At 41.7% G+C, this 24,654-nt stretch overlaps 1 protein-coding gene across 1 annotated transcript in view; it reads right to left on the reverse strand.

Moving 5' to 3' along the window:
* Positions 1 to 22,656, reverse strand: part of LOC146059841 (LHFPL tetraspan subfamily member 7 protein-like) — a 188,240-nt gene extending 165,584 nt beyond the window's left edge. Inside the window, exon 1 of the mRNA XM_083172425.1 lies at positions 22,079 to 22,656. Coding sequence (XP_083028551.1) covers positions 22,079 to 22,393 — 315 coding nt within the window. The 5' untranslated portion in view covers positions 22,394 to 22,656. The remainder of the gene's footprint in view (positions 1 to 22,078) is intronic.
* Positions 22,657 to 24,654: the final 1,998 nt, after the last annotated feature.

The raw sequence follows: 24,654 nt of genomic DNA on the forward strand, positions 1-24,654 counted from the left end.
CTAAGCATATGTGCAGCAGTACTTGCATATTGCCAGTATGCTGTTCCACTGTCCAGCTGACCAGAGATTTGTGCTGAATGCAGGGCTCATGGTTTGGAGCAAGATACCCAGGGTACTCATCTTTGCGGCCACAGCTTAGGCTATGGAACTTACATAGCATAACCCACACCACCCTGGCTCCACGCCACCCTCCTGTGTCCACGCCACCATCTATTACAATTAGGAAAGCTGTGGCGAGTGAAGTGGAGCGAGACACAGAGCCTGAATCGTTGCAAAACGTGGGCAGCGGAGCATGGCGAGCGGACAATGGCACTTTTCTGAAAGCGACTAACGTAACTGGTGTAAGCTGTGGCCGCAAAGATGAGGAAGTACCTTTGCTTAATTTAAAATTAAATTATTTTCTTAAAACCATCTCAAATGACTAAGGTAAAACTAAAATCATATTAAGGTGTCTATTTTACCTATACAAATAAAGGGATTCAGTATTAAATCCTGGCAGACGGGATCCCGGCGTTCAGAATCCCGACACTGGAATCCCGATCACCGAAATCCCGACAATGGAGGGGACGTGGATCGCCCCCCCTTGCGGGCTCGCTGCGCTCGCCACGCAGCGGGCCTGGTGACTCGCTACGCTCAGCACGCTAATTTATTCTCCCTCCAGGGGTGTCGTGGACACCCACGGAGGGAGAAAGTGTCGGGATTTCGGCGATCGGGATTCCAGCGTCGGGATTCTGAACACCGGGATCCCGACCGCCGGGATTTACACTGCATCCCAAATAAAGATGTTGCATTGGAATCAGGATCTAGAGTTCTCTGGAATGTTTTTTTGTATGAGATTATCTATGCTTTATATTTTTTTTTATTTCAGACATTTTGGGCAAATCTTCTTTATAATGCTGCATTTCAACCTTTGATGATGGTGTGTATTAGTTAAAGAGATGTTCACGGTGGGCATTATAAGTTTACATATTCCATTGATGTTCACTCATTTTTCATCCACCACCATGGTTGACAATTGGTCAGATGGTTCATTTGGTAGTAGCCAGCGTTTGGGTTTCCATAAACATAGTGTTGTGGATTAAGACAAATACAACTCTACTTTGGTATTTTCGGCTCAGTGGACTTGAAAACACAGAACTTGTATTTTTATTCAGATTTTACTTTTGCAAACAGATATTCTCCAACGCTGTTTTTTTGGGGGAGGTTAGGTTATCTTTTCATGAAAGCCATACTTTCATCAGTCTTTTCAAGAGAGTCATAAACATTTATCCTCTTGATAAAGATTTGCACAGAAGCCAGAAAGTAGCTGATGGGTTCCTTGCAATTCTGCAGGTATCATACTATATTATTCTTGATTGAATCTACAAGGACACCTCCTGAAAAGATTGGCAAATAGCTTGAATATTCTCTTTTTGATAATAGTATTTCTCACCATACAACGATCAACTTAAAATTGTTTGGAAGTGGTACTAAAACAATGTTCTGGGGTCTATTCTTCGTCACTTCATTTTATCAAAACATTTGCATTGTCAGAGAAAATCTGAAACAGGAGATCTTCTAATTACAATTCTCCAACGATAATTTTCAGTGATGTAGAAATTATGTGATTCATCAATCATGAACTTGAGTGTGTATTTGTATGAGATGGCATAAGTACAGCTCCCAATATCTTTCACAAGTGCAAGAGAGGATTCTTTTCAGATCCCTCCCTGCTCTGTCCTCATTCTCCGCCGGCCTTCCCTCCCCCATTTTGAGTTTTAATGCATTTTCTGTATGTAGTACAGAAAATGCTACATTTATCATTCAATATTTGTGGCTATTGCCCCGAAAACGGGTGTTAGCCGCAAATATTGAGTATCCCTTGAATGTAAGTAGAAGGGACCCATTCCCGTACACAGCTGCATTCCCAGAGAGTGGAAGTTTTCTTGAGGGTGACAATGTAATAGCAGATAATATTAATAATTATTTCTGCTCAGTATTCACTGCTGAAAGAGAGGGGAAGGGACCAGAGTTAAGTTGCAAGTATAGTCAGAAAACTGAGGGAGAGACAAGTACATTTACAGAGAAAAAGGTCCTCACAGAACTCTCAAAACTGAAAGTGGATAAATCAATGGGGCCAGATGGGATACATCCAAGGATACTAAAAGAGCTTAAAGGGGAGCTGGTAAAACCAATAACAGAATTATTCAACCAGTCACTAGCTACTGGAGTAATCCCAGAGGACTGGAAAACAGCGAATGTAGTCCCACTGCACAAAAGTGGAAGCAAGGAAGAGGTAAGCAACTATCGACCAGTGAGCCTTACATCAGTAGTAGGGAAATTGATGGAAACACTCTTAAAAGAAAGAGTTGTAGAATATCTCAAAACCAGCAATTTACAGGATCCAAAACAGCATGGGTTTACTGGGGGAAGATCATGTCAAACAAATCTTATTGACTTTTTTGACTGGGTGACTAAAGTAATAGATCAAGGTGGGGCTGTAGATGTAGCTTATCTAGACTTTAGTAAAGCTTTTGACACTGTCCCACATCGCAGACTGTTAAATAAACTTGAAAGCTTGGGATTGGATTCTAAGATAGTTGAATGGATAAGAGCGTGGTTGCAGGACAGAAAACAGAGAGTTGTAGTAAACGGAGTACAGTCAAAGGAGGGAAAGGTTACAAGTGGAGTACCCCAGGGATCTGTACTTGGACCGGTGCTTTTTAATATCTTTATTGGTGATATTGCAAATGGAATTGAGGGTAAAATGTGCCTTTTTGCAGATGACACAAAGGTATGCAACAGGGTAGACACACCAGGAGGGGTAAAACAAATGATTGAGGATCTAGGCAGATTAGAGAAATGGTCAAGAGAATGGCAACTACAGTTTAATGCCAAAAAATGCAAAATCATGCACTTGGGTCTCAGAAATCCAAAGACTCAATATAGTATAACTGGCACTATAATGGAAACTACAGAGGAAGAGAGGGATCTAGGTGTCACTATTTCAGGGGACTTAAAAGCAGGTAGGCAATGTAACAAAGCAATGAAGAAGGCAAGTCAGATGCTTGGTTGCATAGGGAGAGGTGTCAGCAGTAGAAAGAAAGAAGTAATAATGCCACTGTATAGGTCATTGGTACGACCTCACCTAGAGTATTGTGTTCAGTTCTGGAGGCCATATCTCCAGAAGGATATAAATACATTAGAGACTGTGCAAAGAAGAGCAACTAAAATGGTGCATGGCCTACATCACAAAACGTACCAGGAAAGACTAAAAGATCTTAATATGTATACTTTAGAGCACAGAAGGGAAAGGGGGGACATGATAGAAACTTTCAAATATATCAAGGGCTTTAACAAGGTACAGGTGGGAGACATTCTTCACAGGAAGAGGAGCAACAGAACACGAGGACATGCACTGAAACTAGAGGGAGGAAGATTCAGGGGAAATGTGAGGAAGAATTTTTTCACAGAAAGAGTAGTAGATAAGTGGAATAGCCTCCCAACAGAGGTGGTAGATGCAAATACAGTAGTACAATTTAAACATGCTTGGGATAAGCATATTGATATCCTTACATAAAAATAAGGATCAAATATGGTTTGAGGTAACATGTTTAACCCCTTCATGACAGAGCCAGTTTTTGCCTTCCTGACAGAGCCCTTTTTTTCAAATCTGGCATGTATCACTTAAGTGGGGATAACTTTTTTTTGCTTTTACTTATCCCAGTGATTTTGAGATTGTTTTCTCGTGACACATTGTACTTCAAGTTAGTGGTAAATTTTCGTCGATACAGTCTGTGTTTTTTTGTGAAAAATACCAAAATGTCGTAAAAAAATGGAAAATTTTGCGATTTGCAAAATGTTAAATTTTCTGCTTGTGAGACAAATAATCTTACCACTCAAAATAGTGAATAACTAACATAGACCATATGTCTACTTTATGTTGCCATCATTATTTCAACCTCATTTTCATTTTTTTGGACACTAGGAGGCTTAAAATATGAATAGCAAATTCTCAAATTTTCAAGAAAATTTCAAACTCTGATTTTTTTAGGGACCAGGTCAGTTATGATGTGACTTTGAGTGACTTGTATGTGAGACACCCCCATAAATGATGCCATTTCAAAAACTGCACCCCTCACAGTATTCAAAACAGCATTTTGGAAGTTTGTTAACCCTTTAGGTGTTTCACAGGAATTAAAAGAAAGTGTAGGTGAAATTTCAAAATTTCATTTTTTTTGCAGATTTGCAATTTTAATACATTTTTCTAAGGAACACAGTAGATTTTACTAGAGAAATGTGACTAAAAATTGATTCCCCCAATTCTTTGGTTTTCATAAATATCCTATATGTGGCCCTAGTGTGCACGGTGACCAAACCACAGGCTTCATAATAGAAGGAGCACCTACTTGATTTTGGAGCCTCCTTTTTATGAGATTATTTTTTAGGCACAATGTAGGTTTCTAGGCACCATAAGATGCTAAAAGTTAGGTACCCCCCCACAAGTGACCCCATTTTGCAAACTACACCCTTCAGGGAATTCATCTAGGGGTATAGTGTACATTTCAAACCCCCAGGGGTTTCACCAATTGTGGTACAACTGGGCAGTGAAAATGAAAAAAAATTAATTTTTCATTTTCACAGCTCAGTTGTATCAAAATTGGTGAAACCCCGGGGGGTTTGAAATGTACACTATACCCCTTGATGAATTCCCTGAAGGGTGTAGTTTGCAAAATGGGGTCACTTGTGGGGGGGTTCCACTGTATGGGTGTTTCGGGGGTCATTCAACCTGAATCTGTGCTGCAAAATCCAAAAATCACTCCTTCCCTTCTGAGTCCTGCCATGCACCCAACTGGTATTTTTTGGTCACACATGAGGCATTGCCGTACTCGGGAGAAATTGGGGCACAGATTTTGGGGTGCTTTGTCTCCTTCATTCCTTGTGAAAATGAAAAATTTTGAGCCAGATCTGCATTTTTGTGTAAAAAAAATGTAATTTTTTACAGAAAAATGCAGTTCTGGCTCAAAATTTTTTATTTTCACAAGGAATGAAGGAGACAAAGCACCCCAAAATCTGTGCCCCAATTTCTCCCGAGTACGGCAATGCCTCACGTGTGACCAAAAAATACCAGTTGGGTGCATGGCAGGACTCAGAAGGGAAGGAGTGATTTTTGGTGGTGGAATGAATGGTGGGTGCTATGTCGCATTAGCAAGACCCCCGAAGCACCAATACAGTGGAACCCCCCCACAAGTGACCCCATTTTAGTCACCAGCTTTGGGAGGGGGGCTGGCGCTGCGGCTGGCGGGGGGGTGGGAGGGGTGCTGGTGCTGCGGCAGCCGGGTGGGTGGGAGGGAGGGGGGCTGCCGGGTGGGAGGGGGGGGGGGGGGGCTGGCGATCGGTGCGGTATATACACACACACACACATATATATATATATATATATATATATGTGTGTATATATATATATATATATATATATATATATACATATATATACACACACACATATATATATATATATATATATATATATGTGTGTGTATATATATATATATATATATATATATATATATATAGTTTTTCAGTGCATATATTTATTTTTTTAACTTTTTCTGCAGCTTGATGCTGCTGCTGCTGCTGCGGGGGGGAGGGGGGAGGAGGTCAGCGCTGCGTGCGCTTCAGACGCTCCGGGGGAGCCGGGGGAGCTGCTGCTGCTGCCGGGTGAGTGCCCGGCGGGTTGGAGGGGGGGCTGCACATCGGAGGTGATCGGTGCTGTACTTGACAGCACCGATCACCACCGATCCCTGTGTTACCGAGCGGCTTAGCCGCCGGTAACACAGGAAACGCTGTGAATGGCTGTTCAGATTTGAACAGCCAATCACAGCGATCGCCGACCGGGGGGGGCACCCCTGCCCCCCCTGGGCGGCGAGGGGGGATGTCTGCTGTCAGGGACAGCAGACATCACCTAACTGTCACTGCGTCTCTAGACGCAGTGACAGTTAGAAGTCATGACGTATATATACGTCATGTGTCGGGAAGTACTTCCCGACCATGACGTATATATACGTCAAATGTCGTGAAGGGGTTAAAAAAAGGGGCAGACTAGATGGGCCAAGTGGTTCTTATCTGCCGTCAAATTCTATGTTTCTATGTTTCTATGTTTCCCCATAGAACTATGGGGGATGCGATGCTGCCAGATTTCATAATATGTGGAATGCAAAGCTGCAATGGGCTACCACAAATGAGAATGGTGGTAGCCCATTGCAGCTGTTGGGCTACTCTCCTCATCGCTGAATGGGCAGAGGGTTCACCCGGAAGTGGCCGATGATGCAGCATGGTTAGCGCTGTACATGCGCAGACTCCCCGGCACCCAGCAGAGCCCTTGTCCCAACGTCTGTTGATTAATGCATACCATTGATTGACTCGCATATTGCAATGCGATTCTGGGCAGTAAGATCCCACCCAGATTGCATTGAATATGTGATCCATAATAAACAGGCCCCTTACTACCAGCTGCTGGGATTCCGATACAGAGGGCTTATCGAATCCCTCCCAGCACTCTCTGCAGCTGTGGCATCACTCACATGCACAGAGGCAGTGGTGGAACTTGTGGGTGGTGAGTAAAAATATCATTTGGGTCCTCCTCCTCCACCCCAACCCAAGTTTACAATATGCAACACAGCAGTGGGTGACAGGGAGAGGCAGAAGATGACAATGAGAGCCAGGGTGAGACAGAGGGTGACAGATGCAGTGGTGGGCCCCCTTTAACCTCAGGGTCCCTGATGCGTTGCACCAATGGTAGTTCTACCTCTGCACAGAGGGACTGCCTGCACTGAAACCCACAAATCCAGTGACAGATGAGCATCGCAACAGACAGCTCTTATCAGGACAGCTGTTCTTTGTGGAACTAATTGCATAAGGCCCTCCTACATTTTGACTGTCTGTAAATACCCTGTTTTGTTGTTTCACTGTCTGCTATTGTAAAGCGCAACGGAATATGCTGCGCTATATAAGAAACTGTTAATAAATAAATAAATAAATAATAAGTTAGTGCATATGCGATTAGTATTTGTGCGATGTATGGTGGGATGTACAGCCATAGATAAGTACATCCTGCAATGAGGCATGATCAATGCCTCTGAATTGGTCTTTGAACTCGTAGCGAGTTCAAAACATTATCATTCATGATAATTATATAATGATGAATAGACCCCTCTCTGAGATTACTGCAGATTTTTTTGGCACAGTGTTACCACAAACCTGTGTTCTCCAGACCAATCTATTCAAGTATCTGGTGTTATATGGAAGTAGGAGCACTTACCGGTGATCAGATAGCCAAGTGCACTTGGTTAGAAGAACCTAGCTTAAATGACCTTCCATCTATACTTTTTAATACACACTTGGTAAAGACTAATTGGTTGTTAATTATGTCTTAATATGTCATAACACAGTTATCAAAGATGCCGAGGGACTATTTTTTATGAGTGTAGATAAATGTAGGGTCAAGCATCAGGCCATGATCATTTTGACATTAAATAAATTACAAATAGGGACAACTGAGATGGAAAAAGACTTGGAAATACTAGCTGATAGACGATGCATAGCACCAGTGAGTCCCACATAGTGGGTGCCAAGAACAAATGTGACATGCATTACAAGTGGGAGAGATGCATGTGATGCATTGTATAACTAATAGGACATCTTACATATGGCATTAGAAGGACACAGTAGAACACAAGGTTTTAGTGGCAGGCAACCCTATTAATAAACTAAATGGAAGGGTTACTTATTGAGAGGTTAGAAAAACTATTAATATGTATAAATGAACAAGGTTAATAAAGATTTGTATAATTAACTTTTCATACAGAGGACAAAGGGTAATCCATTGCGAATCTAACACGATTTCTTCAGAAATGGGTTTTATTACTGGTTGGGTAAGCTGTGGAATACTAAAGTAATAGAATATTTAATGACACATTCGCTCTGAGAATTTCAAAACAGACCTAATGCCAGTCTTATAGTAAAATGTATCTGTTGCAATGATTAACATTATGGGGATGACTGATCCAGGGATTTTAGGGTCAGAAATTGGTTTCTCCTGTGCAGCTAAGTAGATAACTATTCACAGAACACCACAGTTACCTACCCTCCAGCATTCTGCAGGAGACTCCCTGAAATAGCAGCAATCTCCCTCTCTGCCTCATTAGTCTAGCAATCTCCCTCATTTCACATAACCCACATTACACTGTTTTACATTTTTTGGGGAAAAAGGAATGAGAGATAGAACATTTACATTGAATAATCAGCGCCATTTCCCAGCACTTTACCTTACTAACTGCTTTGGGGCTCATCTACATTTGGATCTAAGTCATTTAAAAAGATTCCTCTCAGATGTAGCAGTACACACCCACACTTCTAGGGGCCACTTTCACAATCTCTCCATATATGGAACTAGACATGCCCTTTAAGTGGAGCATGACACACTGTGTAAAATTCTACTACCAACTATAATCTCCCTGAAACTAGTTTTCACAAGTAGGCAAGTATGCAGTACACTGGACAACATCCCTATCTAATGAGCAGATGATGGGTCCTATGCACAGTCATTCTGAAATTATATTGACGATCTTACAGTTTTTGATTACAAGTTGGGATTTTTTTGCATTGCTTATACGAGACTTCACGTTCCGTGTCTGTTATCAGCCTCAAACTTCACCTGAAAGTGTTTATGACTAAGGGTCTGAGATCAGGGCTGGAATCTGTGTAGTGCAGTGGGAATTGAGCTTGTGTGCTATAGCACTGGGCTATGCTGTCGCAGCAAGAGTACACCAGGGCCATGGTGTGCAATGTGACTAAAGTGACAAATGCTGTCCTCTGGAGGGGTGTGAACTGTGCGTGCCCTGACGCTGGTGATCTAACCTTGGTAGTGTGTAAAATTTGCATTTGGTCGCAAATTGTGTAAAGTATGTCCATTTATGCAAAACTTTTAAAACTGATGCAGCGGTGTTTTAAAAGTGATTGTACATTGTAAGACCCATGTGCAGGCTACACATCAATTGCTGAAACACTGTGGTAGGAAGGATAGATGTGCAGAGGCAGGGACCAGTTCATTCTGCAAGAAAGCAAGTCTAGGAGCATCCGACCTGTGTTTAAGGAAGGAGAGGTACATTGTCCAGTCTGGGAGTCAAAGTGACAGGAGAACTGGAGGAGGATGTGTTTTACTCTAGCAAAAGCAAACTCCTTCTTTACTTGACAAAACCATGTGCACTGCAGGTGGGCCTAATGTAACATGTGCAGAGAGAGTTACATTTGGGTGAGTTATTTTGTTTTTGTGAAGAATAAATACTGGCTGCTTTATTTTTACATTGCAATTAAGATTTCAGTTTGAACACACCCCACCCATATGGAAACTCTCTCCGCACATGTCATATCCGCCCCACCTGCAGTGCACATGGTTTTGTCCATTAAAGAAGGAGTTTGCTTTTGTAAACCAACCAGTCACCCCCATAGTATAGGATAATTACACCCTTATAGTTTATAAAAAAAAAAAAGACTGCAGATCTCAGCTGAAGAATCTTGTTATAAAGAAGCATTGCCTCAACTGTTTTGCATCTACAAATCATGGCAGGGTACAATAAACGTCATAGTTCCACAGAAGCTGTTAAGTCATAGGTTCTTTGTGAAGTGTTAGTAAAACAGGGATGCAGATTACAGTAGATAACTGAGATTTCTCTTTTGCCATAACACAATAATAATTCAAAAGTAAGCATTACATCCAATATCCAATTCATCCCTGCCACTAATTTAGTAACGGCATTACAAAAGATTGCTATGGATACATAAAAACAGACATTTCAAGTATTCTAAAGCCTATTTATGTTTTTGATGCATTGCCAGCTCCCATTTAAGACGAATTGAACACGGTTACATCTTATTGACAGAAGTTATAAATGGTTAGCTTTCAAATTGTCATGTTCACATAACAGACCTATATTACTTAATGGGCTCCAACCTTTGCGTCTTGAATATTAAGGTAACAATGAATCCGCTTATGTATTCTGACCAAGTTTTCTATTGGAAATACTTGCGATGTGATGTGCAGACTGTATCAAAGCTGTTTTCATTATCTATTTTCAAGGACACTTTTGAGAAGCAAAGTAATAGAAATTCTTTGCCCAGAACAATTGTTTTCCTCCAGTCCTGTATCTACAGTAGTGAGAACCAATTAGCAATCACGACATCTAATCAGGATAATGGTTTTAATGAAATTATACGGATGAAATGATTGTTATGGATTATCTGCCCTAATGTTGGCCAGCGATGCAGCTGCTGGAATGTAATAGATGGGGATGGAGTTTTGTTGGCTTGAGTGGTGAGGATTGGAAGAGGGCCACTCATCGCTCAGCCAGTCAACGTCCAGTAACTTAGAAAGTCTCAGCTAGAACAATGCCATTGAGAGCAGCTCTCCTGTGTTACAAAGCACTTAGATTAATTGAAGCACTATGTACTGTAATAAATAAACATACAGAGAATCGGCTGATGGGGAAAGTGCTCTCATCTTGGGATATAATTGCTCTGGAAATGTAGTGTTTATAAAAGGTCATTATCGCCTTATAATTTTTGATCAGGAAATTGGTGATGGTGTGATGTTTAGAATGACATGACTAAGAAGAAGGTGAATATGCAACAGTTGCTTATAAATCTTAATTTTTTTGTTGTGGCATAACAACCAATTTCGTAGCGGGCATAACTGGCTTTTGTTTATACCCTTCGGATACTGTGACAGTGTTACATAGACTAATTACAGATGGGATACCGTTTACTGCAGTGAATAATGTACTATGGCTAAGGATCTGATGTGTTTAGCGCTGAATACCTTGGGATACTGTATTTCAGTAATAGCAAAAAAAAAAATTCTGTGCCATAATGCACCGTTAACTGCAATACATTGTACTCTATAAGCCTATTCAAATGCTGGAAACAAACCGCCAATATACCTAAATACTTACTGCTGGTTACTGTTGTGAGTCTCTTATTGATGACAGTGTGTGCCCATCATCTCTGGCTCTGACAACTACTAGATTACACCAACTGGCTCCCTAACTTTAGCATCACTTTGTCTGCTACTGCTCATCTACAAGTTCTGTGCATCTGTGACAGGTATGTTGTATTTGCTCTAGGATAAAATGAACACAGAGGAACCACTGATTCATCAGTTTTCAGTAACAATTTGACAACAGCATTGGCACTTAGATTAGTCAGCAGTGAAGTGTAGGGTTAGTCCTACCACCAGGGTACCAGGGAAATTCATGCACAACAGTATGGTCAAAGGGTAGGCAGCGGGGGGAAGGGGTATCTAATAATTTGTGGCAGCCCAGAGTGGCTTATGTGGAACTTTGTAGTCGGAATATGCACGGGGTACCTAGAATTTTTTTTTTTAAAGATTTGAGTATGGTAGGAAAGAAATCTTGGATTGTATGCCTATCACACTGACTAGTGGAACATTTAGACAATAAGAGGGGTATATAGTTTGATAAGCGTGGAAAGGATGATGACACACATTGTATAGAGGATAGATACAACAAAAGGATCATGGGGGAGTTATTATGGTGAAGGAACCATTGATACAAATCATCGTGGAAGTGATCAACCTTGTTGTGTAGGAGACTTCTGATATACAGTACTTCATAAAATATAATCCATATACCAGAATTGTTTAGTAATTGTAGTGATGTAATCTTTGTTTCTCCCAATCTGTGGCTATTAGAAGCTTGACAGCATTGCAAATATGTCCAACTAGCTTGTCCAGAATTAATTGGAGGTTTTAGTATGAATAAAGTGCAATTTGTCCCGGAAAAAGTGTCATAGTGCATACATTTTGCAGGAGTTTTGGCAAAGTGTCATGTATGTTAATGGGTCACTTAGCTATTCTCTGGTAAAAGACCACCCTTCCCCATCCACAGGGACTTCCAGGTCATGTTCCCAGGTGAGCTTGAGTGATTCTTCCTCCGGAGAGGCACGTAATGAGTACACTGCATTTAATGGGTAATACAAGAAAATATCATTTTATCATTTTATAAAATACTGACTATTTATAATAAAGACACGCACCCTACAGCATTTTGTAGAAAACTGTGGAAGTGTTTTACAGCAATTTACAGGTGTTTAATGTGTGTAAAACATGTGTGGGAAACACAGCAGATCTCAACATGGATATTCACTCCTCGCCAAACACGTGTCTTCATCAACTCTAGCAATAACAAGTGTGATACATTGGGGGAAATTTAATAGGATGAGAGATTCAGAAAGCGAGAGATTTGGTAACAAATCTCCAGTTTTTTTAAAGCGGCAATCATTTGCACTTCAACATCAAACTGGTTTTGCAGTGTAAATGATTGTCTCTTTAAAATAACTGGACATTTCTTACCAAATCTCTCACTTTCTGAATCTCTCATCCTATTACATTTCAACCATTGTGTCAGATCATTGAGAACAGGAAAGATAGAGATGAGACCTTATTCTTGACCATGAAATCCCAGGTTGTTAGATCGGACTTTGTGGTGGCCAACATTGGAGAAACACTTTGGGTCAGATGCACTAAGCTTCAAAAGTGATAAAGTGAAGAGTGATAAACAGTCAGCCAATCAGCTCCTACCTGCCATGTGTTTGAAATATGTCAGGTAGAAGCTGATTTGCTGGCTGTTTATCACTCTCCATTTTATCCCTTTTGAAGCTTAGTGCATCTGGCCCTTTGCCATTTGTTGCCTGGCCAGTACATTGCTCCGAAAGTGTTTGGTTGAGGCCATTTCTAACTCTGCCGTGTCAGTGTGGCGGTGCTCAATCTTGTTAAAAAATGAAGATGTCACTGCCTTCATGCAGTTGATGCGTCAACTAATTATTAAGCACACTGAGATAAGAAGATCTCATTAACATTTTTTTCTTGAAAAAAAAGAAGGGGCCATACTCAATTTTACAAGACATTCCACAGGAGACCTTAACTTTTGGGGAATCTCTATTGATCTTGGATGTTCAGTCCCCCATATGCATTTGTAAACTTTCCAGCTGCAGTGGAAAGTTGACTCCTCCCTGAAAATAGTATTTGTATTGTCCTTTTTCTTTTTCCACACATTTTGTGTTGTTTTAAAACTGATACTGTAAGATGAACAATAGTTGTTGTTTTTTTCCAGTTTATACACTCAAATTTCCTGAATCCGGAACTGCATTGGGGAAAAGTTTCCCAAACTCATGCATTGCAGTCCATGTTTTAATGATATCTTTACCTGTGTACAGACAGTTAGATCAAATTGGCTTGAGGTACTAATAATTCACCTGTGCTCAAGCATGGATATCCTTAAAACTTGGACTGTAATGGTGGAGTATGGGTAATTTTGCATGGGAGGTGGGAGTCCCTGCTTCTTATTGCCCTCATCTTAGTTACAACCTGAATTAGCTGTCCTTATATTAATAGAAAATAAGCTTTATTTATTTAAAAAAACACCTTTTTTCTGATTGTAATGCTAATTAAATAATTCCTGTTTTACTATTTTTCTTAGATATTTTTTACTTGTCCGATAGTCTTTAAAAGGGTTATTAGCATATATATACAGTTTCTCCCATTCACCCAAAAATAAATTTGCATACCCCGGGGCACAAATGCAAATTAATTTTTGGGCGAATGGGAGAAACGGTATATATATGCTAATAACCCTTTTAAAGACTATATAGCGCTATACAGGCGCTATATAGACGATATTTTAGTAATATGGAAAGGCACGGAAGAACAATTCATTGAGTTTGTTAAATGTATACATAATGTGGAATATAATCTAAGTTTTACTTCAAAATTCGATCCTATATCAATAGAATTTTTGGATTTAACATTGACGAGTAAGCAGGATCCACAGATGAGGGCAGTGGATACTTGTACTTTTTTCAAACCCGTTGATAGCAATAATTATCTAGATTTTTCAAGTTGCCATTACAAGAATTGGAAAACTAATTTGCCTTTCTCCCAGTTACTTAGGTTGCGACGTAACTGTAGTTCCATACAAAAATTTAATGAACAAGCTGAGATCTACGTTGGTAGATTTCTAGAGAAAGGTTACCCCCTGGACCTTATAAATAAAGCAGTAGAAAAAGCAAAAGCACTGGATCGCAATGAACTTATAAGATATAAAACCACTGAACAAGTTAAACAAGAAAAAATCCCCTTTTGCCCATTTGTGACTCAGTACAATGTACAGAATGGTTTGATAAGGAAAATATTAAATAAAAACTGGCATATTATGAAGGCCGACCCCATTCTGGGTGAAAAACCTTACAAATGTGCCAGAAGTTGTATTCAGAAGAGCCACCACTCTGAAAAATCGCCTCTCCCCCAGCCTCTTGCCGAGTGTTAATATAGACAGTCAAAATAAGTTCTTGACTACTAGGCCGAATGGTTTTTATACATGCGGTAAATGCAAAATCTGCTGCCATGGGAAAAAAGGCACCAAGAACGTAATAAGTGGGATGGTAAAACGAAGGAAATTAAAAGTTTCATTAATTGTAACAGTACATATGTGGTATATTTGTTAAGTTGTGAATGCGGAAAGTCCTATGTAGGGAAAACAAAAAGAAACCTTAAGATAAGGATCCTTGAACACTATAGAAATATAAAAAACCGAGTGGAGAATCATAGTGTCCCAAGGCACTTCAAAGAATGCCAAGGGAGTGACCCAAAAAATATGCGATTTCTTGGGCTTGAACAAGTCAATTTGGACATTAGAGGGGGTAACAGGGACTCTTTACTGTTAAAACGTGAGTCATATTGGATTTACACCATGAAAACACTGTATCCCGATGGTATGAACGAGGGAGTGGAAATCACACCGTTTTTACAGTAGGGTCCTTATCTTTATCTTTTCCTTCCCCCATCATTTAATAGCCTTGCCAGCATTAGTTTGTTGTCCTACATGGGATGTTCCGCATACTTCCATGGACCAAGAGGATTCCATGAAATTTGTAATGTTGCGAAAAATGTATCATTAGCAAAGTGCAATATATTCTTGTTAAAGTCATTCTAAATTGATGAAGTCCTAATAATTTGCCCTATCTTTATAATGACATTCTGAGGAATGTACTATACATCTCTATATACATATGCTTTAAATGAAAGAACCCATCGGTTTTATCATTCACTTATTTTGCCGTACTGAGTGTAAATAATAGGCTAGTGAAATTTAATGTTTCTATTAAACTAATAATATGTTATTCTCTTTTCTTTTATCACAAAAACCTGTTCCACCATTGTTGTACCTTGCAAAAAAAAGCAAAATAAGAAAAGAACATGATTGGCTTAAAAGCGGACACAAAGACACGCAACGATATGATGAGCAAGTGATTCGATTAACCAAAAAACACCTGATAAGAAACTCACTGTTTGACTATGGGAATCCCAAATTATGGTGTGCTATCAGCGATGGCATTAAATGCGGTGATGATATGTGTATATGATCGTGCGTGCCACTGTGTCTTAATATAACAGAATGTGTTTTTCTCTCTCTCCCTTCAAATGTTTTAAATATAATTTTGATTATGTAGTTTTTTAAAAATACAATGTACATTTTTTTTTTTATGTACTTATGTTATGATATCTCTGCATGATACATTTGTTGATGCAGAGGTATTGATGTAGAACCATCGATGTGAAAGATACTTTGCCTTATATATAGATTTTTTATAGCTTCTCTTAGGAGAAAAGAAAATATTTGTTTTAAGCAATTGACTGTAATGTGTGTATGTAAACGTATTTAAATTGTATTGTGTGTATATGTATATCTGCATACCTGCGGTAAAATACTGTTAAGGTGAGAACATCTAGTTTTGAGATATTACTAGCCCGCAATCTGCAGTGTTTGTATACTGACAGAATACTATGGAGATGGTTGAAGTGATTAATGCATCACAGCTGGGCAGGAATTTCGGGCTATAAGAGAGGTATCTGACCAACGCCAGGCCAGCCCTCTGACGAAGTACGTGACTACGAAACGCGTTGGGGCGTGGCCTGGCGTTGGAGTCCTTGTCCATATTCACCTGATGCAAGCAAGCGTCTACGAGTGTAACCGCTCCTACTGTTCAGTGTGTAAGACCACTGTGTATGCTGTTGTCCAGCGGTTGTTGAACCACCTGTTGCGGTATGTTATAACCGCCTGTTTTTATGCAAGGCTAAAACTGCTTTTTACAATAAATGTCTTTATTATACTGCACTATGGAGCGCTCTAATTTATCTTTCTAGAAATTCTACACCTGTGAATTCAGGTGATTTGGAGCTGCTGGGCTAACTGAAAAGACCCAGAGTGCTTACTGAAATTGACTGAGACGGATTATCTCCCGTTGTGTGTGCACAAGTCACACTAATTCCATTGGTCTTTTAAGGTTTTGTTTTTGCGCACTTATATTTTCTCTTTATATATATATATATATATATATATATATATATATATATATATATTTATATACTTTTATTGTTTATTAATTTCTTTGTGCTCCCTCTCTCACACTTCTTCGCCATTGCTACCAGAGCATTAATTGATTTCTGTTTCTATGACTTCTGTCCCAGCTCTTAGCATATCCAATACGGCCACGTCTATAATGAATGGTGTCACCGTACCCAGCAAAACCCTGGTACAACATAGGGTCCGCACGGGCCGTTAAAGTGACAACTTCTCCATGTCCCATGGATACCAGATATATGCTATTTTAAGGAAGACACCTTTTACTAACAGTTACTGCTGTAGATTCCCTGGCTGCAATGACATGCTTGTAGTTCTACAAAGTGTGAAATCCCCTATCCAGGTATTGTTTTTACCTTTTATATAAAGAACTTGTACATATGATAGATAGATAGATAGATAGATAGATAGATAGATAGATAGATAGATAGATAGATAATTTGCATAATACACCAAGGAACTGTGGCAAAATTACACAAAATAACTGTCAATATTGTACATAATAACTTAACAGAGGTCACTGTGGGTAAAACAGACCTCCTGTTCTTGAACACAATCTCACTACATTCACATAGGAGGGGAATGGGAAATTTACAATGATCACCAAAGGGATCATTTTCTATTTCTAACCCAGGAAGACAAAGGTTGTATATAAAGCCGGCTGGCCACAGTGTTCTGCATGCACAATCATGTAACAATCCCCGTGCACTGACTCGCTAATGATGCTTCGGTTTTCAAACAACTTATCAGCATTACAAAAGGTGCACTGGTCCATTTTTTGCGAAATATAAAAACCTTTAGATTTCTGCACAACTCACACATAAATAGACCTCCATATACAAAGGGGAAAGCTGACATCTTCCCACCCCAGACGGTTTCTGTTATTTTCCAGCAGACTGAAAATTAGTTGCGCCAGTTACCTATATAAATCCCCTGTAAAAACTCAGCACCCTACAAATTGTTAATATCAAATGAGAGTTAAAATGGAATTTTACTTTGTGCGTGTGTGTGTGTGTATATATATATATATATATATATTAGTGCTGGGTGTGTTAACGTGTTAATATCACGTTAGTTAACACATTAACTGCGATTTAAGATTCTTAATGCCATTAACACAGGGGGCACTCGAGGTGGTGGGGGGAGCCCACGGCAGCTGTGGTAACAGATTTAAGAATCACCATCGTTGTCACCCACCTGCTAAATGTCATCTTTGACTGCCCCCCTTTCTCTGCAGAATCTCTGTCCACATGCAGACAGAGACCCTGCACCCCTCCAAAAATGTCCGCCTCTGTATAGGAGACAGATGCTAGGGGTGCTCTTTCAGGTGAGTGCAGAGTGCCCATCGCTACCCAGAAGTGCGGATTCCAGGAGCGCTATGGCCCTGCAACCCCTGGCAACGAGCACATAACACCCCCCCGGCAACGAGCAAGTTAACTCCCCGGCAATGAACAAGAAAACCCCCTGGCAACAAGCAAGTAAACCCCCGTGGCAACGAGCAAGTAAACCCAACTGTCACGAAACCCCTGTCAATAAGAATGGAACCCCTGGCAATGAGAATGGAACCCACATTTGGCAACGAGCATGCAATCTCTCTTGGCAACAAGCAAGTAATCCCCCTTGACAACAAGATTTTCAGTTAAGCGGTACTTACAGTGTGTGCCTATCAGTGCCACTAATTGCAGTTAATCTCAAAATTTCAGTATAAAAACCTGTTTAGCATAGATGTAGGTATAAGACAGTGAATAAGTTATCCAATTAATTCATTTCTAGAGTCAGTGGTGGGATTTCCACTACTACATTGTATAGAGGCAAGTACAATACCGAGGGGTAGATTTATTAAGCTCGGTGAAGTGATAAAGTGTCTAGTTTTTATCACCGGCCAATCAGCTCCTAACTGTGAAGTTACAGGCTTGGTTTGAAAAATGACAGGTAGGAGCTGATTGGTTTTTATCACCGGTCAGACACTTTATCACTTCACCAAGCTTAATAAATCTACCCCTGAGTCACACTCCAGTGGTCCAAACTGCTCTTCTGAACACGTGTCTCCATTGTTTGGGTCTTGAATCTGTACTCCACGGACCTATTGCAAATATTGCTGTGAAATCCTAAGGTGTAACACTCCTGCTGACTGTAATAAAATATTGGCATATATCATTTTTGCATAAGGAGGGCAGTGTGTGGGCTCTTGTCTTAATTCTCAATACCATATACTGTAACTGTACTTGTATTTTATCACTTACGGTATGCTTAACCAGTATATTATAGTCATGTGGATTTGTTATTGAATGGGAAGGCACAGAGTATTTTCTGTTCTGTAACCATGTTAACCGGGGAAATTGTTAAGATACTTTTGAATAGAGAAATTCCCAGAAGGGGCAGCAGGATGCTATTTTACACAATACCAATAAACTGCAAGTAGTTACTACTAGCAAAATAATATGATGTCATTGCTAATGATTAATACATACTGTAAACAAAATGTTAATCTGGACATTCATAAGTATACACAGTATGCGGCATTGCTGGACAATTCTAAATACATACAGCATATGTCATTGCTGGACACTAATGTGAGCACAATATGTGTCATTGCTGGACAAAAATAAATATATGAAGTGTGTGTCATTGCTGGACACTATGCATACACAGTATTTTTTTATTGCTGGACAATAAAATACACATACAGTATGTGTAATTGCTGGACAATAATGAGTGTACACAGTATGTATCAGTGCTGAACAATAATAAATACATAAAGCATGTGTCATCGCTGAACACTAATATTTGTACACAGTATTTGTCATTTCTGGACAATAAATACATACAGTACATGTCATTGCTGGACACTAATGTGTCTACACAGTATGTGCTATTGCTGGACAGTAAAAAATATATAAAACATGTCATTGCTGCACATTGTAAACCATATACACCATATAATTGTAAACCATATACACCCCTGCACAACAAATATACCCATTATTATAATTTTTTTTTTTTTTTTTCACAACATTTCAACGTGACAACTACAACATTTTCAAACCTGTCCCATACAAGATTCACAACCTGACACCTGTCAAGTGCCTTTCCCCGGCTTTTCCCAAACAACTGGGCTGGGTGGGTGGGTGTCTCTGTCCTAGCTGGGTGATGAGTGAACTCAGACCCCCTGCTCTCTGCTTTTGTTCCTGCTGCTGCTCACGCCCCCCTCAATTAATCCTGTCCTTTCTCACTGGCCCTCCTCATGGCTAGGTGGCAAGAAGGGGACCGGCTACCCTGGCTGCTGCCTCCCCCCCCCCATCCCCCCGAACCCAGGTTTCCCTCCGTTGACCTGCAGGGTGCCTAGCGCCCCACCCCCTTATCCTGCTTCAGGGGCCATTTTGGCCCCCTGCGCTCCCTTAAGGTGGGAGAGGGCGACTTACCGGCACCCCGCTCTGGTCAACGAAATAATGGAAACATGACGACATAGTTTGTGGCAATTAAAATGGTCACAGCTTTATTTCACAAATCCATAATCATAACCAAACACTTTTGCAGGGCAAGGGATAGAAAGGGGAGCGGTGCGCTCTGTTCCTGCTAATGCGTTACCCCTGGGACGTGTCCGTTCCACCGCCGTGGGTACGCGACCACGCCCCCTACCAAGTTGGTACCGCCTGGGCCGTGCCAGTCACCACCATGTGACTCACGTGAACACGCCCCCTACACGCTATGGGCCGTGCCAGCCACGTCATGTGACCCACGTGAACACGCCCCTGACACGCTATGGGCCACAAACTATGTCGTCATGTTTCCATTATTTCGTTGACCAGAGCGGGGTGCCGGTAAGTCGCCCTCTCCCACCTTAAGGGAGCGCAGGGGGCCAAAATGGCCCCTGAAGCAGGATAAGGGGGTGGGGCGCTAGGCACCCTGCAGGTCAACGGAGGGAAACCTGGGTTCGGGGGGATGGGGGGGGGAGGCAGCAGCCAGGGTAGCCGGTCCCCTTCTTGCCACCTAGCCATGAGGAGGGCCAGTGAGAAAGGACAGGATTAATTGAGGGGGGCGTGAGCAGCAGCAGGAACAAAAGCAGAGAGCAGGGGGTCTGAGTTCACTCATCACCCAGCTAGGACAGAGACTTAGGATTTAGTAAGGGGGGGATAAAGGGGGGCTGTAAACGCGTTGGCTGAAAGGCGGGAAAGAACGGCAGATTAATTGATTTAGGCCTTCAGTAAGCGATGTTTATACATCACATCGGTTGTTCTCGGTGCGCTCACCTCCATTGACTATAGGCCTGCGCTAGATCTCCCGCTCGGGGGGCAGCGAGACCACCCAGTCGGGTGGCAGTCAATGGAGTAGGTGGAGCCATACCGCTTGTGTAGGGAATACGTCATTACATACGTCAGTCGTGGGGTGGAGCTTAGAACACTAGCCGTTCTTTCTGGGCCACCATTTAATTAAGGAATTCTAATACAAGCAATTAGCTTAAAGAGTTTTCAATAAATTCAGCTAACAATTTCTGCCAAACCCAAGTCTCCGAGTCGTTATTTCAGGTTTATATAAGTAAGTGTTGAAATACGAAAATGTATACATGCACAAGGTCACACATCAGCTGCTAGGATGTTTAACCATATACACCCCTGCACAACAAATATACCCACATTTTGTGTATCCATCTAGATAGATAGATAGATAGATAGATAGATAGATAGATAGATAGATGCTACTACAGTACATCAGTACATAACTGCTGTTCATAAATAAAATGATTCATAATGACACTTGGAAGATCCATGTGCAGACATAGCCTGGTGGCAAGTGTCTCCTGCTCTACTCCCACATGATGCTTATCCTCCTACATACGTCTAATTGGCGACACATTATCACTCCACTTGTACACATCCAGACACACAAGTGTAATATTAATGAAGTGAGTTTTCCTCACTGAGGGCTGTTTGCTATTTTCCACTTGATATCTGCTAATTACAAAGCCAGGAGTGCATCTTGTACAATCTACAGTATACAGACTATAACAGTATGGACAGTACATCCATATTGCTGTATCCCAAACATACACTCGCCTACTAATTGCAATGACATGATTAAGAGCTTGCAGAGCTTTCCTCCCATCACTAATGGACGAGACAGATCTATTAATTACTGTACAATGTTTTTTTCATATGGCTGTATGGTACAGCTTTTAAAGGACAGAAACTTATACTCTATCTATCTAATATGTATGTACCTACAGTATATACCTACCTATTAGCTTCTATCTATCTATCTATCTATCTATCTATCTATCTATCTAATATGCATGTATTTACCTATTAGTTTGTATCTAATATCTATCTATCTATTATGTATGTATTTACCTATTAGTTTGTATCTAATATCTATCTATCTATCTATCTATCTATCTAATATGTATGTACCTACAGTATATACCTACATATTAGCTTCTATCTATCTATCTATCTATCTATCTATCTATCTACCTATCTACCTATCTATCATCTATCCCCCAGGGTAAATCTGGGATACAGGCGTGCAGATTAGATAGTGTAGCTGCAGCATGGTATATGCCCAGGTGTGATGTACCCCGGAGCAGCAGCAGCAGATGTGCCACTCACCTGCCAGGAGCTGGACGGGATGTCATTGAACCTCCCCAATCCCCCGAAGGTGTAGCACCCGGACCGCAGCCCCAGGCTGTCGGAGCAGTGCCAGAGCAGCCCGAAGCTCACCGGCTCGTGTCCCTCGGAATCGCTGGACTTCACTATCCATGCCGGGGAGAGGAAGCTGAAGCTGCAGACGGCGAGCAGGCAGGCGGATAGCAGCACCCAGAAGCCGGACACACAGCTGAACATCCTGGGCTGCTGCTGGGGAACCAGCCCCAAAGCCTCATGCAGCCCTGCGCTCTTCTTATTGCGGATCAGCAGGGAACGCATCTGGGAGGCAGAGGGGAAATCCGAAATCCTCCCACCCCCTTCCCCTCCTCTGCTATGCAATGGGGGTGCACCTAGGCTTCCATGGGGAGCACCCGGTGCTCTGCTAACCCCGAAACTGGCGGCACGCACACTGCAACTTCCCGAGGCTGGGAGAAGTCACATCCAGGCTGCAGCATGCATGACAGCAGGGGCAGGGATGGGCATATGTCCCAGCCCTCACATACATGTGCATTATGGAGGAGTGGGCTTTCTATGCCCACACCAGGAGCTGCTCACACAGGTGTCACCCACCCACACAGGGTGGGAACAGGAGCTGTCAGTCACTGTCCCTGCTCCACATACACATACACTGTCCCTGCTGCACTGTACTGTACATACTGTAGCCAGGCATTCATATCTAGCACTGCTGGTCTTCTTTGTCTCCATTCATTCCAACTGTGTTGTGTTTATTCTATTAACTTCTCTAATTATGAACAGTAAAACAATTATTCTTTGTTTCTTCGGTATGTATGTATGTGTGTATTATTATTATTATTATTATTATTCAATTGTCAATATATAGCCACATGCTTTTATTACATGTGTTATTGCTTTTACATTCGTTGTGTTCCTATAATTGATATAACTTTAGTATTGGCAGATTATCTACATGAATAAGGGGGGGGGTATAGGCCCACACCTATTCTATGTGTCAGTTTTGGCCACATTGTCAACTTTTTTTAAAAGTCAAATCTGCATTGGCAAAAACGCCTGGTAAATTGTTGAATCTGCGTCCCTTTTCGACAAGCCACGGTTTTCCAACCGTCAAAAAATTTCCGACAGTTGGATAGAAGTCGAATAGAATGAATAGGTCGATGGTAAATTTGATTTATTTTTGTTGAAAAGTGGTGATATTTCCAACTGTTAAAAAATTTAAATCAGGGGGCAAAACATGTGGGTTTCCCCTAAATTTCTAAAACCAGCACAAGGCTCATGGACCGGTCCTTGTTCCCAAAATACGGGGGACAAAATGAACCTGTGTCCCCCGTAATTTGAGAACCAGCACCAGGCCCAAACAGCCAGCAGGCTAATGCCACAGCCGGTGTGAGACTTTTTATACAAGTCCCCCAGGCCAAAACTTTAACCTGTGGGAGTGGGGAGTCGGGATCCCCCCCCCCCCAATAAAGTGGTCCCTCCTCCAGGATTTATCCTGCCTAGGCTAAAGCCCGGGGCTGTCCCAGTGCCCATGGGCAGTGGGCACCAGGCTGATGCTTTTGTGTAAAGGTCCCGCAGCCAAAACATTCGACTTTCTCGGCTCCTGATTAGCCGCTAGGCAGCCAATGGAATCGAGGCACGGAAGATGAAACATCTCTGCGCCTCTCCTCAGTCCGTGACAGCTGACTGCCGGGACACTCGCGTGTTGTTATTTTGCGAAGACCTGGACTACTTCAGGAAAGAAGAGGACCAGACCTTTGCCACAGGAGACATGTAAGTATAATTTGCCTTCACAAGTCCCCTATGGATTACTTTGGACACTGGACCCGGACGCCGCCGACATAAACCCGGACGCCGACGCGGACCCCGACGCCGACACGGATGCCGACATGGACCAGGACACCGGACCAAGACCGAGGGCTGCCTACAGGCTCAAGATAGGTAAGTATCAGTGTGTTTGTGTAATGTATGTATTAAACTTTTATTTTTCAGGGGTGTCAGTGTGTGTTTATTTAACTATTTCTTGTACTGTGGAACTATAAGTGCCAGCGGGCCCTTTAATGCCCTGCATGCTGGGACTTGTGGTTCTCCAAGTCCCAACATGCGGGGGAGGCTTGCTGGGACTCATAGTGCCATAGTATAAGACAATAGTTTATTATTCTATTTTTTACACAAAGATCAGCTCGATGCCCACTGCCCAGGGGCATTGAGGACAGCACCAGGCTTCAGCCTGGTCAGGTAAGTCCTGGAGAGGGGGGCGACCCCTTTATTGGGGAGGTCCCCACTCCCCCAGGGCCTCTGGCCAGGCTGACTGGTCGGTAGGGATGAATGTTTTGGCCGAGGGACCTTATATAATAAGTGTCCCCTGGCTGTGGCATTACCCTTCTGGCTGGTTTGGCCTGGGGCTGGTTCTTAAAATACGGGGAACCCCTATTCATTTTCCCCCCGTATTTTGGGAACCAGCCCCGAACCTGGAGCCTAGGGCTGGTTTTAAAAAATCGGGGAACCCCTATTTGCCGGGTTCCCTGATTTTTTATTACCAGCCCTGGCTCTTTCAGTCTGGTGCT

This window comes from Crinia signifera, chromosome 2 (assembly GCF_055691185.1).
Source record: "Crinia signifera chromosome 2, ASM5569118v1, whole genome shotgun sequence".
NCBI lineage: Eukaryota > Metazoa > Chordata > Amphibia > Anura > Myobatrachidae > Crinia > Crinia signifera.